The 17246-nt window shown below is 53.5% G+C and overlaps 1 protein-coding gene across 19 annotated transcripts in view; it reads right to left on the bottom strand.

The window, feature by feature from the left end:
- The window catches only part of NCOR2 (nuclear receptor corepressor 2), a 320600-nt gene that overhangs the window by 33770 nt on the left and 269584 nt on the right, over nt 1–17246 (bottom strand). For all 19 annotated transcript variants that reach the window (XR_013175504.1, XM_077159574.1, XM_077159582.1 and 16 more), the window contains 2 exons: nt 10012–10159; nt 4426–5041 (listed from right to left, as the gene is read on the bottom strand). Coding sequence is in view for 18 of the 19 variants with exons in the window: in XM_077159574.1 (XP_077015689.1) it covers nt 4426–5041; nt 10012–10159 (764 nt within the window). In the remaining variant the exon portion in view is untranslated. The remainder of the gene's footprint in view (nt 1–4425; nt 5042–10011; nt 10160–17246) is intronic.

The following is a 17246-nucleotide window of genomic DNA, read 5'->3' as shown; positions in this document are numbered from 1 at the left end:
TTTAACGCAGAACCACCACATGACCTGGCAAGTGCACTATTCAGTGTATGCCCAAGAGAACTGAGCAGGGACTCAGATAGGTATCTGCTTCCAAGGTTCATAATGGCACTGCTCACCAGAGCCAAAAAACAAGGCCTAAGCGTCTATCGACAGAAGAAAGGAGAACCCGTGGCCTGCCCCACAAGGGGACAGGGACCAGCAGTGAAAAGGACTGGAGCTCTGTTGCGCGCTGCAACCCAGAATGACCTAGAGGCTGGGACGCCCGGTGAAAAAGGGAGACACAGAATGCTGTCGTATGACTCCACCAGCATGAAATATTCAGAACAGACAAATCGACAGACAGACACAGAGCAGAAGTCGGAGAGAGGTGGGAGGACTCGGGAGTGACTGCTAATGGGTGCAGGGTGTCTTTTCTGGGTGATGAAAACAGCCTGGAATTAGATAGCAGTTAACGGTTGTGCAACACCGGATAGCGTGGAGACCGCTGAATTGTATGATACATGAATTATGTTTCAATAAGGCTGTTGTGAAAAAGACAAACAGGCCGTATATGCAGGCCCTGAAGTCAAGGGCTGATACATTAGCTATGTTTTTCCCTGTGAGAGTAAAATGATGTCATTTGTTATCGTTTATAAGTATGAAATACAAAAACATCTTGTTTAAAATATTTAAAAACTAAAATACAAATGTTTGTCTTAGTAGGAATATCATCTTGGGTATGTATAAAGCATATTTTTACAATACATATAAAGTGCAAAGTGTTTGTGTTACACTCAGCTTGTCAGAGAATTGGGATTTCTATGGGCCGTCCCCTATCCCCTCTCATGACTCGGTTTCCCTACGTGGGGCTCTCAGACGGGCAGGGCACCACCTGGGGCATGCACACAGAGGCCCAGACCCCTCTTCCTTGAGCCACAGCACCCCTCCCCCAGTGACGCAGGGGTTGTGAGAGCGGGGGCAGGAGGCCTGGGGACAGTACTTTACAGTTCACACGCCCCAAGAGTTAGCGAGGCCCCGCAGGAGGAGGGAAGGCAGGCAGGGCAACGCCTGGCCCTCCCGAGCCCCTCATCCAGGCGGCTGGTGAGGGTGCCTCCATGGCCCTCCCTCTGCTCTCTCTCCTTTGTATTCTGGAAGACAGCGGCTTTTATTTCCTCAGGAGGAAGGGTGGGGTGTGGGCGCGTGGGGCCTGGCACCGACCCGGCTGGGCCTGGGGAGGGTGGCAAGGAGGCGAGGGGGCGGGGGGGGGGGGAACCAAGGCCACGCCCGGCCATGGTTGGGAGTTCGGGCTGTGGGTTCAAATTCTGCCTCTTGGTGGTACCTTAACCGACCTGGGTCACAGGCCCTCACCTGGAAAACAGCTGACAGCAGCCACGACCTGCTGCAGGAGAGCTCAAACAAAGGGAATATAGGGGCAGAACTAAAGACAGCGATGATACAATCTCATTACCAGGGGGAGGGTGGAGTTGGGGTCAGGGACTTGCAGGGAGGAAATCAGGGAAATTTGATTTCCTCCATCAAATCCCACCAGTAAGATCCTGGCTATCAAGGTCCCAGGCCCCTCGTTACCCTGCGCCACCCATGGGCTCATCGCTGCCCAGTGAGCATGAGTCCAAGAGGCCCCAAGGTCCATGCCCTCTGCTGGCCAGCTTTCCCTCCATGGTGGGCTCCAGGCACCCTTCGGTGTCACCTGCCAGTTGAGGGAGAAGGTGAATGACGGCCCCTCTCTGTCCCCCGCTGTCCTTCATACACTTATCACACATTTCCTGTAGGCTGCTCTCACCGGGACACAAGCGCCCGAGCCAGGGTCTCACCTGTCTGTGCCCCGTGTCTCCCAGGCCCACAATCGATCATTTAGGGAATGGAGAGCACCTCCTGCAGGGCCCTCTGGGGGTTCCTAAAGCAAATTCAAGGGAGGGCAGCAAACTCTTCATCGAGCATCTACTGTGGCTGGCACCGGCTGGCATTTTATGGCTATTAACTCCATTATTCCCACAAGAAGGCAACCAAATGGGGGTCTTCACACCCAGCATACAGATGAGAAACTGAGGTGTGGGATGAAGCCTTCTCCTCCTGACCCTGCCAGAAGTACCAGGTACCTTCTCTGGGAAACGGACCAGAGACGAGCAGCCCGGCACTCTGAGATCAGAGCCATAATCTCTGGTTGCCTGCCAAGAAAACCCTTGGGTGGGGCTGCTTCACAGAAAGTGCTGGAGAGCAAAAAGGAGGAGGCAATATTCACCTTTCCCCACCTCATCAGGACCAGACAGGGGCCAGGATGACAGCCACCTTCTGTCTGTCCAGAGCCGCAGCATGGCCACTGCTGGGTGCAGCGGCGGGAGCAAGGGCAGGGAGCGGGCAGCTAGGACGCGGGGGGGCCCAGGGACCCACCCGTCCTGTAGGCCCTTCCCAGGAGGCCCAGGCCCGGCTGCCAGGGCGGGCTCTGACGCATCTCGCCTGCGTCCTCCGGCGCCTGCCTGGCCCTGCGCGGTTGCGGCTGGGGGAGGGAAAGGTAGCGGGCCAGCAGCCAGGAGGAAGAGGTCAGCAGGCTGGCCCGGGTCCAGCCACACTCGCTGAGAGGGCAAGGCCAGCCCTGAGGGTGGGGAGGCAGCCCCGGTCACTGAGGGCGTGACAGGCCAGGTGTCCTGACTCCCAGCCCAGTCCTCTGGCTTCCTGAGGGGAAAATGCTAGAGATTTAGGCAAGAGGGTAGAGGGAAGCCAGACCCAGCTAGAGGAGGGAAGGACAGGTCTCTGGGTAGGGATGTCAGGGGAGAAGGTGAGAGGCTCCAAGCGCCCAGAGAGTAGCCGTGCCTCCCAGCTCTGAGCCTGAGCAGGCTCCCCACTCAGCAGGGAGGTACCCATGAGCTCAGCAGCTTCCAGCTAAGGCAGAAATGTGTATTTCCATGACACTGTCCTGCAGCCAGCAGTGGGGGTGGGGGGGCCGTCCGCCCTGACTATAACACCCAGGAATAAAGGGTGAGCGGATAAGCCAGCCCCTGGCTGCCCGCCCTCCCCAGCAGGCTAAGCCAAACATGAGCACTGTTTTCCCCAGCTGCCCACCAGGCAGGGAACTTAGGACGCTGCATCCTCTGAAACCCGCTAGCCAGGTTTCTCCCTATCAAAGGATCACCGCCAGGCTGGTTGCTTCTCATCCACACCCGGGGTAGGGTTCCTGCCAGTGGGGATCCCAGGGACCCCAAGCACGAAGCAGAGGTTCGCGCAGGCCTGCCTCCTTTTGTGGAGCACAGAGACCCAGGCACAGCTGAATGAACCCGATTTTCATATGAACTGTTCTGGAACTGACTGTTTCAAAGAGCCCAAAGGGGGGGTCACGGAGCAAAGGAAAGGGCTCCCTGTGAACCGGTCGGATCTGAAGGTCAGATTTTCCTTCCTTTTGCTCTGCCCTGAACTTTTCCAAGAGAGGCAAGAGAAGAAAACAGACCACACTGTTTTCAGTCAAAATAAAAATGACCCGCCTGTCTCACTAGAAAACAATCCCTCCAGCGTCCAGATGTGAGCAGGGAGCGGCCCCGCCCTCGGCCACCCGGGTATGGCCCTCACTTGGGCGTGTGCACTTTTGTTCTGGGCAAGGGCATCAGGTTCCGGAAGCATCTGTGCTGACAACGGTTAAAATTCAGTTCCCAGGGCTGAGGCGGGGAAGCGGGGGCAACAGGCACCCCACACCAGGAACAAAGACAGGTAGGAGAGGGGAGGGACAAAGCTCTGATATTTTGGGGCCCAGGTGACCCCAGAGGAGGAAAACTCCCCAAGAACCTCTTCCTCCCAAGAGGGTCTGGGCACAGTGTGGGCCCCGGTGCGTGGAACAGGAAGTGCCTTCAATCTCTCAAATCTGTCTGCTTTTCTTCTTCTCCCCTGTGCTGCCGGAGCAGGCCCTCTGCCGCCTCTCTCCCCACCAGGAGACCCGCCCCGCCCAGGGGTCCTGGGGACGGTTTCAGACTGTAAATCCCATCCTGGCCTCTCAGCAACAAAGTTCAAGTTCTTCCCGTGGCATTGGGAGTGACATGCAGCCACCACCCCTCCAGAGGCTGGAAAGGACCCAAGTCGCACCGCCAGCTCCTCCCACCCTTCCCCTCACTCCACTCTCCTCGTCAGTTCTCAACTCACACCTAGTAGTGCCTGCCTCTGGGCCTTTGCACGTGCCGTTCTCGCTGCCTGGCACACCCTCCCCCTAGATCTTGCCATGGCTGTCTCCTTCTCCATGGGTGTCTCCTCCTCTGTCTGGAGCTCAGCTCCCTGGAGTCCCCACTCCCAGCCCTTTCCCCACATGCATGGCGCCTGCTCCCCAAGGGCACGCAGAGTCGACTATTCTGCGGCTGTGTTGGCATACACTCGGTGCTCAGGAGCGAGTGTGGGATGAACACACGGGAAGCCTCCTGCCTGGCCTGGGCCACCAGGCCACCTGCTCACCTGTTCTTGTCGCCCCCATCGGGCTCATCCACCTCGTCAGCACTGCAGGTGGCACTGGAGTCACTGTCCTGGGGGGCGCCCGAGCCCTTGGCCGTGGCGGGTTTGCTGCTGGGACCACCGCCCTCCTTCTTCTCCGCCTTAACAGGCCCTTCAGGCATGGGCTCCACACTGGGCTCCATGCTGTTGGCCTTGTCCAGAGCCACCTCCTCGCACTCGCTCTTGACGGTGGGCTCATCCCTTGGCGCCTCTCCAGGGTCTTCTGTCTTACCCACGCCCGCTGCCAGGTTTTCTGCCACAGGGGGCTTCTGCTCCTCCCCCTCCTCGGGTGGGGGGGCCACCACAGCCTCTTCCTCCTTCTCCTCCTTGGGGACCACAGGAGGGGGGGCAGGGGGCGATGGGGATGCTGGTGGGGGCGTGGGCGGGCCAGTGGCTTCGGGGGCTGGGGCAGGCTCGGTGGGGGCTGGGGTGTCCTCAGGCAGTGGGGTGGGTGGCTCAGGGGGTGGTCCGTCAGCGCCCAGGGTGGGCGGGGGCTTGGTCCCATTCTGTCCAGTGTCCTTGGAGGCCTCAGTGTGGGGGGAGGGGATGCTCTCGGTGTCCGAACTGTTGTTGACAGCAGCTGGGGGAAAAGAGCCAAGATGGGGTGAATGGTGATGGGGGGCAGCCATACGGGCAGGGTGCTGCCAGGGAGGATGGCACACCTGGCCCCTCAGGTGGGCCCAGGCCCCGTGTATCCCAGATGTCTGAGGCTCCTACCTGCCTGGGAAGCCCCTGCCTGGTGGCCCACCCCACAGCCCAGCCCCTTCCTACTAGGTCTCCCCTTGCTTGTACAGTTGCCTTCTCCCCACAGTGACCCTGGAGTTCAGCTGCCTCGTTAATGTCCAGCCCCTGGGACGTGGGCAGCTGGCGTGGGCTATGGGCAGAGGCCTCCATTCCCACGGTCTCCTCGTTCTCATTTGGGCGCCAATCCTGCTTCTGCCCCTCCTTGGCTGCACAGCCGTGGGAAACACAGGTTACCCTTGGGGCCCTGGTCTCCTCGTCTGTGCAGTGTAGATCAGTTCTTAGAGCACAGGGTTGAGTAAGAGAGTGAGAATGCTGGCACAGAGTGAAGGCCTCAGGTCTACCCGACCTTCTCATGTCACCACTGGCAGCAGGAGGTGATGGTGTAAAAACAGCCAGGGAAGTGGCACAAACTGTACTCTCTTTCTCTCGCTCCAGGTACCTTGTCTATGGCAGGTGCATGGGAAGTACTGATGGAACATAGCGGGGTGAGGGGGCCTGGGCGCCAGTCCTGGCTCTTTAGCCTTAACAGTATTCCTGGTAACCTCTTTGAGACTCAATTTCTCTCATTTTTATTAAAGTCTCTGTACTTGCGGTTACAGAAATTAACCAGCTAACAGGCACAGGGAGAAACGCTAGTGAAAATCAACAAAACACTCTGGCTGGGCACTGTGATCTGTGCGAGCATGCCAGGAAACAGCATAGGGAACAGACACTGAGCTGCAAAGGGGAAGAGAAGCAGCTGCAGCAGCACCGACAGTGGTCCTCGCGGTTAGAGGCATGCTCAGGAAGGGAGGCCCCTCGTGGAGGACGGGAACCATGGGATGCCCTCCCCTGCCTGAGCCCTCCCACCCCCAGGCCAGCCAGCCACATCCCTACCTGGGGCACCGCATTCCCCTCTGAGCACCTCATTCCCAGAGGCACGTAAGGCTGGAAGGAAGTTAGAGAAAAGTTAGAAGCAAAGTGGCGGCAAGAAGCAGGGGAGGGGAGGTAGGAGGCAGATGTGGAAAGGCAGGGCTGGCAGAGTTTCTTGGGCCCGGAAGCTCAGCAGGTAGCAGGGGAGCACAGAGGAGCTTCCACTGGCTGCACAGCCCACCCTGCCCGATAGCTGTCATCCTCAGAGGGATGGAACCTCTCCCTCCAAGCTCTGAGGTCCTCAGCAGCTAGGGGGACCACAGCATTCCTGCCACTGGGCCCATCCATGACTAGCAGATAAAGGGGTTCTTTAGGGTAAGAAGTGAGTCTTGACTACTCCTGGGTGACCTTGGACAAGACACTGGCTTTCTCTGGTTCTAGGCTCCCAGGCTGTCTCTAGGCCCTGACCTCAGGGGCAAGTAAGGCTACAGGGAGAGGCTTTTGGGGCTGCCCACCTCTGTCTCCTTCCTCAGAAGCAGAACCAGGCTGGCAGAGGCTATCACTTCCAGAAGAGATACCAACAACAAAGGGTTGGGGGTGTGGTGCCCTATGTGCAACTCTTCACGCACGGGACACCTTTATGTCTCAAGAGCCTCTGGGCTCAGAACAGTTATCACCCCCCATTTGCAGGGAAGGAAACAGAGTGGCAGAGAAAGGAAGTAACTTGCCCAGGGCCACAAAGCAGCAGGGAGGAAGAAAGCTGGGATCAGAACCCAGTGCCTGTGCCCTGAAGTCAAGCGTCCACCGCTCCAACCCAGGCCGACAACAGAACGTGGGGAGGCCCACGCTGCAGCTCATGGACAGCGACTTCACCTCTGGAGCCTGGGCTTCTTCTCTGACAACAGGGGCGGCTAAGGCCTCGCTCTCTTGGGCATCAGGATGCTTGTTCACAGCCGAGGCTCTTAGGCTGCAGTACATGCTAGGATCGCCCAGAGGACTGGGAGAGCAGAGTGCTCGGCCCCAGCCCCAAAGCATGTAGGGCTCAGGAGCTCTGGGTGGGGCCCGAGAATCAGCATTCTAACAAGTTCCAAAGGATGCTGACACTGTTGATTGTCCCCACCTGGACTACTGTCCCTGAACACAGGACAGGGGCTTTGCACAGAGCCTAGTGCCCGGGAGGGGCTCACAAAGTAGTTCCTCTTCCTGTACACCCACGGGGTTTCCAAGTCAGAATCTGGGACCCCAATCAGACCAGCAGTGTGACATCAGGTCACCTCTGTGCCTCAGTTTCCTATCTGTAAAATGGGAGTCACGACAGCACCTACTCCATAGGACTCCAGGGAACATAAAAATCAATTTATGGCCATTGTTATTCTGACAACTGTTATAACTACTAGAGACACTGGTGGGCCAAATGGGTTCCTTCCTACTCTGGGTGCAACAAAGCACTTGCTGCCCATCCCTACGGAGGGATCTGTGGTGATGCTGGGGGCTGGCCAGGTCTTCTGGAACATTCCATCGGGGTGGCCTTCATCCCCCAGCAGCACATTCCCACTCCTTGTAGTTGTACTCCCAGCCCATACTGGTATGGCACTCCCAGCCCACCAAGCGCCTGATCCCACTGGATAGTCACCCACATCTAGGACATCTCTACCAGGCCACCCCTCCTCCAGGAAGCCTCTCAAGAGCTCTCTAAGGTTCAAAACAGCCCATCAGGTCTTTCCTAAGACTGGGACATGGATCTCTCAGCTGGGCATCCTGGCCTCACACATTCGGGGGCACAAGAAAGACAGGTCCATTTGATGGCAGAGACATGGACTGACAGGTTCAAGGTCACACAGCAACACTGTGTGAACAGTGCCACTCCAGGTGAATGGCTCCCCTTGCTCTGAGCTGTAAGGTGGGTGCCAAGAGGCTTGCTTGGGATCATCTACACTACTGGTCTCAACCTGTTCAGGGCCACCAGGGAGGGCTACAAGGAAACCACAGAGGCCTCTGGCCAGACCAGCCCTACCCCCTCCCCAACCCAGAAGAGAATGCCCCTCATTCACCCAAATGGGATGGGAACCCTACAAAAGTGACGTGGAGCTCACTGCTACACAGTCCTTTTGCTAGGAAGTGTCTGCTCTCATTCTAAAACTGAGCTAAAGACTGGCTTTCTTTAATTTCCCCACCAAGCCTGCCTCTGGCCCACACTGGCAACCTGGAGGATATTTAAACACGGGAATGGGTTTCTCCTCCTGCACACACTGGCCACCCTTTGTCAGATCTGGCCTGGAAAACCCAAAGCTGGCCAGGAGACCAGACTCATGACCCCAGAGCCAACCCCAGCTGGAGACAACAGTAACCGAGTGGCCCAGTTTTCCATTTTTCAGCCAGGAAGTGGGATTCAGGCTATCCTGCAGGCTGGTAGAATTTGTATTTATTTGCAGGCCTGGCTTACAGAACGAGGGAATTGGCTCACACCTTCCTTCACCACGTTGGCAGAAGCTGGGGAGTTTAAACAAGGTGCCAGAGGCACACAGGGCAACAGGAAGAGAGCCCAGACAGGGGGCGGGAGAAAACAGAGGTTCCATTTACCACAAATTCGGGGGCTCAGCTAGGACTGCTCTCGCTAGGGAGACGGAAGGAGAGGCAGAGACATTAGCCAGGCAGGGCTTGGGGTCTCTGGGGATATCATGCTACTGGGGGAAGGTCTAGACCCAGCTTCATCTTTGAGAGGAAAGGGAAGTGTGGATGGTGGGGTGGAGGGTCAAAAGTGGACTAATTAGTGATCAGAAGCACAGCGTCTGGAGATGAACAGCCCATGTTTAATCCCAGGGTCTACAAAGACACTTATCACACAGGTTGGGCTCTAAAGTTAAGGGGACACCCTCGTGTGGCTGAAATCCTCGTCTCACAGCTCAAACCCGTGCTTACTGTAATGGGCAGAACTGCCAGCACAGTTTAAGGCATTGCTCGCGCTCTCTCTTTAGCAGTGCTGACGTGGTGGGAGAATCATCTAAGAAAGGTGAAGACGATACAAATGCGTGATACCTAAGGGTCCCGAGCCAAGATATTTAACTATTCTGAGCCTCAGTTTCCCCATATTTAAAACAGGGACAATAATTAAAGTGACTGTACAATTCATCATCCAAATTGGGACACTCAGGAGTAAGAGAAAGCACTAGAAGTAATCATCTAACTTTTGAAATATTTATCAACCAACAGGTTGAGTCTACTTAAAGCCATAGTCTTAGAAGATGGTTCACCTTCAAAATTAGGTGTTTTCCACTGAATGAAGCTGCATCTGAGCTATAGTTCTTTTTGTTTGTTTGTTTGTTTGTGTCTTTTGTTTTTTTTTCTTTTTCCTTTTCTTTTTTTATTATTATTTTTATTTTTTTCTCTATATTAACATTCTATATCTTTTTCTGTTGTTTTGCTAGTTCTTTTCCTAAATCGATGCAAATGTACTAAGAAATGATGATCATGCATCTATGTGATGATGTTAAGAATTACTGATTGCATATGTAGAATGGAATGATTTCTAAATGTTGTGTTAATTTCTTTTTTTTCTTTAATTAATAAAAAAAAAAAAAGAAAAAAAAATTAGGTCTTTTCTAAAATGTGACACCAGACCTGAGGGCAGGACAGGACCCGTTGGCCAGGCTTTGGTGGACATGTGCCCCAGCCTGGGCCAGAACTCACGATGGGGTGGGAGGACTGGATAAGACCGGGAGCCGGAGACTAGCGCCTGGTACTGGGAAGCGAGCTACTATTGCTAACATCAACATCATCATCGTAACAGGTAAACTTGTGCCAAGGGATGTTCTCACCCCCACGGCAGCCAAGGCCACACCGAGGAAGGACCCGGCTGTTTTGGGGCAGGGGAGGCTGCTGATGTCAGCTGCTGCCGCGCCCTCATTCCCCGGCGCCAGGCCCGCTAGCCCACCTCTGGCCAGCGCCAGCCCTCACCTTCGGCCTCCTCTACCATCTCCTCCTCGTTTCCACTCACGCCCGACGCTTCCATCTCCTCATCCTCTACCACGGGTGGGAAGGTGGCCTCCTCACTGGCTGCAGCTGGTGCTTTCTTCTTTTTTCTCCGTGCGTTCCTCTCCTTCTCCTAGAGCACAGGGACAGTGGCAGGTCAGGGCCTGGGCTGTCAGCCTAGGGACTCCCTCTGCCTGAGGACTCAGCACAGCTGCGAGGGACAGCAATCCCGGCCACTTGGTCCCGAAGGAGACCTTCCCCTGCTCGCGCCCTGCAACAGCGGCCAGACTCGCCAGGGGTTATTTTTACCAAGGGTTTTATCCTTCCATTGCGACCCAAATACTCCCTGGGCCCACTATGGCCTGTCCATGGCCCTGACCTCCTTCTGGGACATGCCTGTGCCTGAAGGGCCTCCAAGATTGCTCCGGCTACTCTTACAGCCAGAGCAGAGTCCACACACTCCAGGACACCCTACCAGGCTCAGTCAGGATGAAAGCGCAGAAGCAAGAGGACCTTTTCCTTATACCTCTCCTCTGCCCCCACCGAGCTGGGGGGCAAGGCTAGTTTGGGAAGTCCATTTTATCCCAGTTCTCTACAAAGCACCTACTTGGTGCCAGACCCTGGGCAGCTGCTAAGGACCAGCAATGAACAAAGCAGACAAGACCACCTGCCCTCAATGGGCTCCTACACAGGAAGGCTGGTAACATGCAGATCAATTCAGAGGAAGTAGGAAATTTAGGTGGCTTTGGGTTTGGTGACGACTTCTATACAAGTCCAAGAGTGCGATCCATGAAAAAGGAAATTGAAAAGGTGAACTTCATTAAAGTTAAAAACCTCCACTCTGCAAAAGATACTATGAAGCAATTGTGAAGACAAGCCACAACCTGGGGAGAAAATACTTGCAAAGCACATACCTGATAAAGGACACATATCTAAAATATACAAAGAAATCTTAAAACTCAAGGGTAAGAAAACGAACAAACTTAATTTAAAAACAGGCAGAAGTCAGGGCCAAGAAGGTGGCAAGAGATGCTCCAGGTTGCCATTCCCCACAGAATCTATAAACTAGTGAAAATTGGCAGAGCCATCTTCCTTAAAACTCTAAAACACAGTTGGAAGGTTGCAGTAACTGGATGCATACCAGATCAAGAAAACACAGCATTGAACATGGGAATAGAAGCTGATGGCACCCTTGATATTCCCTCCCTGACTCCTTTCTGGCTTACCTACTTGGAAATGCTTTAAGACATAAAATAGAGTGTGTACGTGTATGTGTTTGGAAGGGGTGTGTGTGTGCGTCTATTTCACAGGAAGTAGAAAGGGCATGCAAATTCCTGTAACTGGGGAATTCCTAAGGCTCTTGAAGAGACCCAAGCCCAGGACAAGACACAGGTTCAGCAGAGATGGAGAGGCCCCTGTACTTTACTTTTGTCCAGGACTGATCTTTTTGATAGGCAGGCTAAACTCTGAAGGAGAACACCAGCCCATGCAGAGCCAATTTGCAAAGACTGTAAAAGGTGGTTTTTGCTTTGGTTTGCTTGTTTTTGTTGGCTCTTGACACTCAAGGAAATCTCTGTCATACTGGCTACAACTTAAGGAACAGACAGCTCAGGGACTACATCCCAGAGTTAACACATTAAAATATTAAAATGCATGTGTGCAACTAAAGACAACAAATCAAAGAAAGAGGAAATGATGGCCCATTCAAAGAAACAAGATAAAAATTCAGAAACCCTCAACAAAGGAGACCAGACTTTGGATGTACAAGACAAAAACTTTAAAAAACAAATTTTTATTATAAGGAGATAAAGGAAAACAAGGAGAAAGAACTAAAGGAGATTAGTAAAATGATGAATGAACAATATGAAAATCTCAGTAAAAGATAGAAAATTTTAAAGGGAACCAAGCAGACACATAGGAGATGAAGTCCATAATAACTAAAATGAATAATTCCTCAGAGGGTTTCAACAGCAGACTGGAGGGGGCAGAAAAAATAATCAGTGAACTCAAAGATAAAACAACTGAAATGATTCTGGTTGAAAACCAGAAAGAAAAAAGAATGAAAAAAAAGAGACCTGTAGGACACCATGAAGTGTGCTAATATATGCATTATGGGAGCCCCAAAAGAAGAAAGGGACAGAAGAATACTCAAAGAAACAACTGCAAAGAACTTCCCAAACTTAACAAAAGACATTAATATGCAAATTCAAGAAGCCCAATGACCCCAAAACAGGATAAACACCAAGAGAATGATGCCCAGACACAGTCAGACTAACAAATGCCAAGGATAAGGAGAAAGTTCTGGAAGCCACAAGAAAAAAGTGAAGTGTTGGGTGGTGCAACGGTGGCTCAATGGCAAGAATTCTCGCCTGCCGAGCTGGAGACCTGAGTTTGATTCCCAGAGCCTGCCCATGTCAAAAAAAAAAAAAAGTGAAGTGTTATGTAAAGGGAGTCCCAAGAGGATGAACCACCAATTTCTCATTAGAACTCACAGAAGCAAGAATGCAGTAGGATAAAATATTTAAGTACTAAAAGAAAACAACTGCCAACCAGGAATTTTATATCTGGTGAGACTGTCTTTCCAAAATGAGGGAGAGAGGCAGACATTCGCAGCTAAACAAAAGCTGAGGGAGTTCATTGCCACTAGATCTGCCCTCCGAGCAATGCCAAAGAGAAGGGTCATGCAATAATGGTTCCAAGTGTCATAAAGAAATAAGACCCCTGGCAGCGGTAACCATATGGGTAATTAAAAATGCCAAAGTTACTTTATTGTGGTTTTTGGTATGTTAACTCCACTGCTTACTTCTTACCAGGTTCTAAAATGCAAATGCATAAAAAGCAATGACAGACCTATGGCTTGGAACAGACAATGCATAAAGACATAAATTGTAATAAGTACAACAAAAGGTTGAGGGAGCCTCAGTGTTGGTACATGCTATTGAAGTTAAGTTGGTATCACATCAAATATGGCTGCCACAGATTTAGAACAATTACAATTATGACAACATTGTTCCCATCAATTCTAACAAGGGTACCAAACTAAAGTAAAGGAAAAATTGTGCATGCGTGCGTGCGTGCATGTGTGTGTGGTGGAGGGAGGGAATAAAAAGGAACTCTACATATTTTTATGCGTAATTTTTCTGTAAACCTAAAACTTCACTAAATAAATAGATATTCATATATTTTAAAGTGTATATCAATACATACATATTAAAAAATCAGCAAAAGATCCAAACAGACACCTCATCAAAGAAGATACACAGATGGCAAATAAGCACATGAAAAGATGCTCACATCCTATGTCATCAGGAACTGCGCGTTTACAGGGAGATCCCACCATGCACTGTGAGAATGGCCCAAATCCAAAACCTGACAACACCAGATGCTGACGATGATATGGAGCAACAGGAACTCGCACTCACTGCTGGTGGAATGCACAACGGTCCACCCCTTTGGAATTCAGTGTGACAGTTTCTTACAAAGTTAGACAGTGGGGTGGAGACCAGGACTACGAAGAGGATCAAACAGGGAGGGGTAGCAGAGAGGGCGGGCCAGCAGGCAACCTTGGACAGGTCAGGAAAGGCCTCTTGGCACGGTGAGTAGAGCAGAGAAGGGCTGGGGGAGAATGCCCCAGGTGGAGGAGCTCAAGGCAAAGGCCTCAGTGGAACGAGGACTGAAAGGCGGCCTGTGTTGCCGAGCCTTTCCCTGCCTGGCCACCCCTACCCGATCCCTGGTAGCCCCTGCACCCCACAGCCTGGAGCCAGGTGTGCATGCTCCCAGCTTGGCACAAATATCAAACTGTCCTCTGATACCTCCTGTCTCTCCCTGGGAGTCTATCCAGGCTGTCAGGAAAGATGTCAGGGCGTCTCTCTTTCCTCCCCAGGCAGAGGGCTGAGAACGCACCTGCTGATTGGTGCTAACTGGCAGTGTAGAACAGCCCTGCTGGGCTTGCTCACAGCCATCAGCAGCAGGAGTCACAGTGTGTGTGGAGGCAGTGCCCGCTGCAGGTCTGGAGGGGACTGGGGAATGGACCCTAAGAAGGCATCCATCCAATGCAGATGGTGTGGCAGGAGGGGTCACAGCCTAAGCCCTCTGGGGTCTCCAAGGAAGAAGATGGAACTGATGACCTTCCCAGAGGGGCTGACAACTCTCCATGAAGCCCCCCACCCCAGATGCTTCTAGATACCCAGAAAAAGCCACCCTACATCAAACGACAGGGCAGCCCACTCTCTGGGACAATCTCCAGATTGGAGGGAGGGGGGATCTCAGGTGTGCTGTCCACAAGCCCCAGCCTGGGGGTGGGACTACTTCATGTCCTGCCTTCTTCCTAAGCAAATGGGGAGCCTCTGAGAACAGCAGCTCTGAATGCAGGAAGGAAAAGGAAGCACCTGCTCGCCCAGGTGCAGCTCCCAGGACGGAAGGACCTCAGCCGAGCCCGAGCTTGAGGTGATGCTAGAAAGCTGAGGGGCATGTGGGTTCTGTGGGTATAGCCAAGGGTCCCCTTCCTCCCCCATCTATTTTCAGCACGACCCCAGGGCTGGGCGGGAGGCTTCCCTAACTGGGACCAACGGGAATGCTTGGAGCTTCCCATGGGCATGGCTGAGATGCAGGACTTCCTGGGGAAGCCACTGAGACCCAGCAGCCAAAGCCATGGGGTGGTTAGGGCAGCAAGCTGGTATGGATGAAGCTAGGACTCAGGGTCAGGGATTATACCCCATGCCTCCACACATGGCCCAGCAGTGGGAGGTGCGCTCAGGATCAGGAATGCCGGCAATACTGTTACTGAGAACCAGGGCTGACAATTACTGAGCACCTAATACGTGCCAAGTGCTTTTTTAGGTATCAATTCACTGGGATCGGTATAATTGCCCTGAACAGCGGGCGTGAAGCCCCTGTTTCAAGTCCTTGGGCTTCTGAAGACCCTTGGAATAACTGTCTGTCCCCCCCGACTCCCAAGTCCTCCCTGCTCCCAGACAGCACCTTGTGTTCTTCTAGACCTGGACCCCATTCACCTCTTCCACACTGGCCTCCTTGTGCAAACATGCTAAGTCTGCTTCTGCCACAGGCTCTTTGCATTGACTGTGCCTGGGATTCCCTTCCCACAGATATCACCATGACTTACTTCTTCTAGGGCTCTGCTCAAATATCACCCCCTCAGAGAAGTCTTCCCTGATCACCCCAACTAAACTAGCCAGTTAGCCAAGCCCCAGCCTACCTACCAGTCACTTCTCACTATTTCCTATATTATATCATGTTCATAACAAAATCTGAAATTATTTGCATGTTAACTTGTATGGTACTTGAACGCCAGCTCTGTCTGTTTACAAATGTATTCTTAGCACACCCAGAACAGTACATGGCATACAATAGAGTATCAGTAGTTACTTATTTGGGAGAATGAACTTGAGACTCCAAGACACCAGCTCAGAGGGCCAAAGATACCTGCCCAAAACCACACAACTCATGAGCTGAGGAGCCCAGATTTGAACGCCATCAGGTTCAAATACTTCCCTGCTTGGACCATCTCCCTCCAGACACTGAGGTCTGTGCAGCCTGGAGAAAGAGAAGGCAAGGCTGGGCCTCGGCTGAGATGGAGACACTGAAAAACTCAGAAGCTGAGCCCCCAGGCCTGGATCCACAGATGGGAGGAAAGGGTAACCTTCGGCCACAAGGAGGGAGAGGAAAAACCTCGGAGAAGACAGCGATGCCAAATGTTACATAACCTTGAGACATGAACATGCTTAGCCTGCCCGCTCCCACTTCCTGCTGATGTCGCAGCGGGCTGGGACTGGGGCGGCATGGGACGGACGCCCGCTGACCCTCTGCTTCCCCTCCTTCTTTCTTCCTGCGCTGGCCAAGGGTGACATGCCTTCCTGAGCTCCAGACGGGGTGGGGCCAGGAGCCAGAGGTGGCCACTGCTGTTCAAGGGTCTACAGGGACCTGCCCCACTCCCAGGGACTGGAAGGCCAAGGGATGGGTAGGACACAGAGGCCACCGGGTTCCGGGTCCCACTTGAGTCCCCCAGCAATGGGGAACTCACCCCTGTGCCGAGGTCAGCCACTATCAAGATGGAGGAGACCACACTGAGCCCCAACATCCGGTGACGTGTCTCCGCCTCTGGCAGTGTGCTTCCTCTACAACCACTCAATATCTGTCTGCCCCTCCAAGGCTGGCCAGGAACGAACCGGCTTGGCACTCCCAAATCACTGGTTCTCATTTGACAAGTATTCAGCTTGGCTCCCAGCCCCCAGGTCTTGCCCTCCCCTCTGTATGGCCCCCAGCATGACCCAAGGGCCCAGCCCCCCGACTCATTCTACGTAAGCCACATCTATTAACACAAAGAAGATGCCCACAGAGAAAAACAGGGTCTCCTGCAGATCTGGGTTCAAATTCCCTCCATTCTCGCCAGTACCTTACCCCCTCTTGGCTTGACCATCCTCACATGAGGATAAAGGCCAGTGACAGTAACTCGGGAGTACCTCACAGGGCTGCAGTGACCCCACCCTGGGCCCCAGGAATCCCCTCCTGTTCACACCTCTTCCACAGGCTGCCAGCACCACTGCCTGCCCTCCAGTGTTCAGAACTATGGGTCTGGGGAACGACCCTCTCATCAGCTTTGGCTGTGCCTCGCTCAGAGCAGATCCAGGCTGGGCCCCAAGGAGGGGATCTGGGCAGCCTGTGCAAGGGCAGGGCCCACCCCACCCTCATGCCAGGAACATTTGGTCCTTTGCATAAAACTGGTTCAGGGGCCTCCCCCTGCATGGCACCTTCCTTGGGGCTGTCGTCTGGGCCCTCCTGCCTGGACATCGTTCCTGGAGAGTCCCTCCAGCTTGGTACCCCAATCCCAACCCCTGGCCACCAGCCCACACACAGGATCCAAAAGGACTCCCTCCCCTGCCCAGCCACCACCACCTGCCTCTCGGTTCACACTCTCACCAATTCTCCCCCTGACGCTATGACGGCCCCCTCCCCAGTCCTGAATCCATTTCTGCCTGCCCAGCTGTCAGGACAAGTTACAGGAGCCTAGAGCCTGGCCCTGGGTTGCTCCATGGCCCAAAAGCCTTCAGTGGCTCCCCACTGTCCACTCAAGAAATTCCTAGCCTTTAGGGCAGGTGGGAAAACCCTACCCCGCCTCTGTCTTTGGGCTAAGCTTCCCAGGATGCCTGTCGCTGCTTTCCTGGCATACAAACCACACTGAAAGATTTGCCAAATAAGCCATG

The sequence above is a fragment of the Tamandua tetradactyla genome, chromosome 5 (assembly GCF_023851605.1).
Source record: "Tamandua tetradactyla isolate mTamTet1 chromosome 5, mTamTet1.pri, whole genome shotgun sequence".
Taxonomy (NCBI): domain Eukaryota; kingdom Metazoa; phylum Chordata; class Mammalia; order Pilosa; family Myrmecophagidae; genus Tamandua; species Tamandua tetradactyla.
Note: the sequence above shows the minus strand (reverse complement) of the source record. Positions and strands in the feature narration are given on the sequence as shown.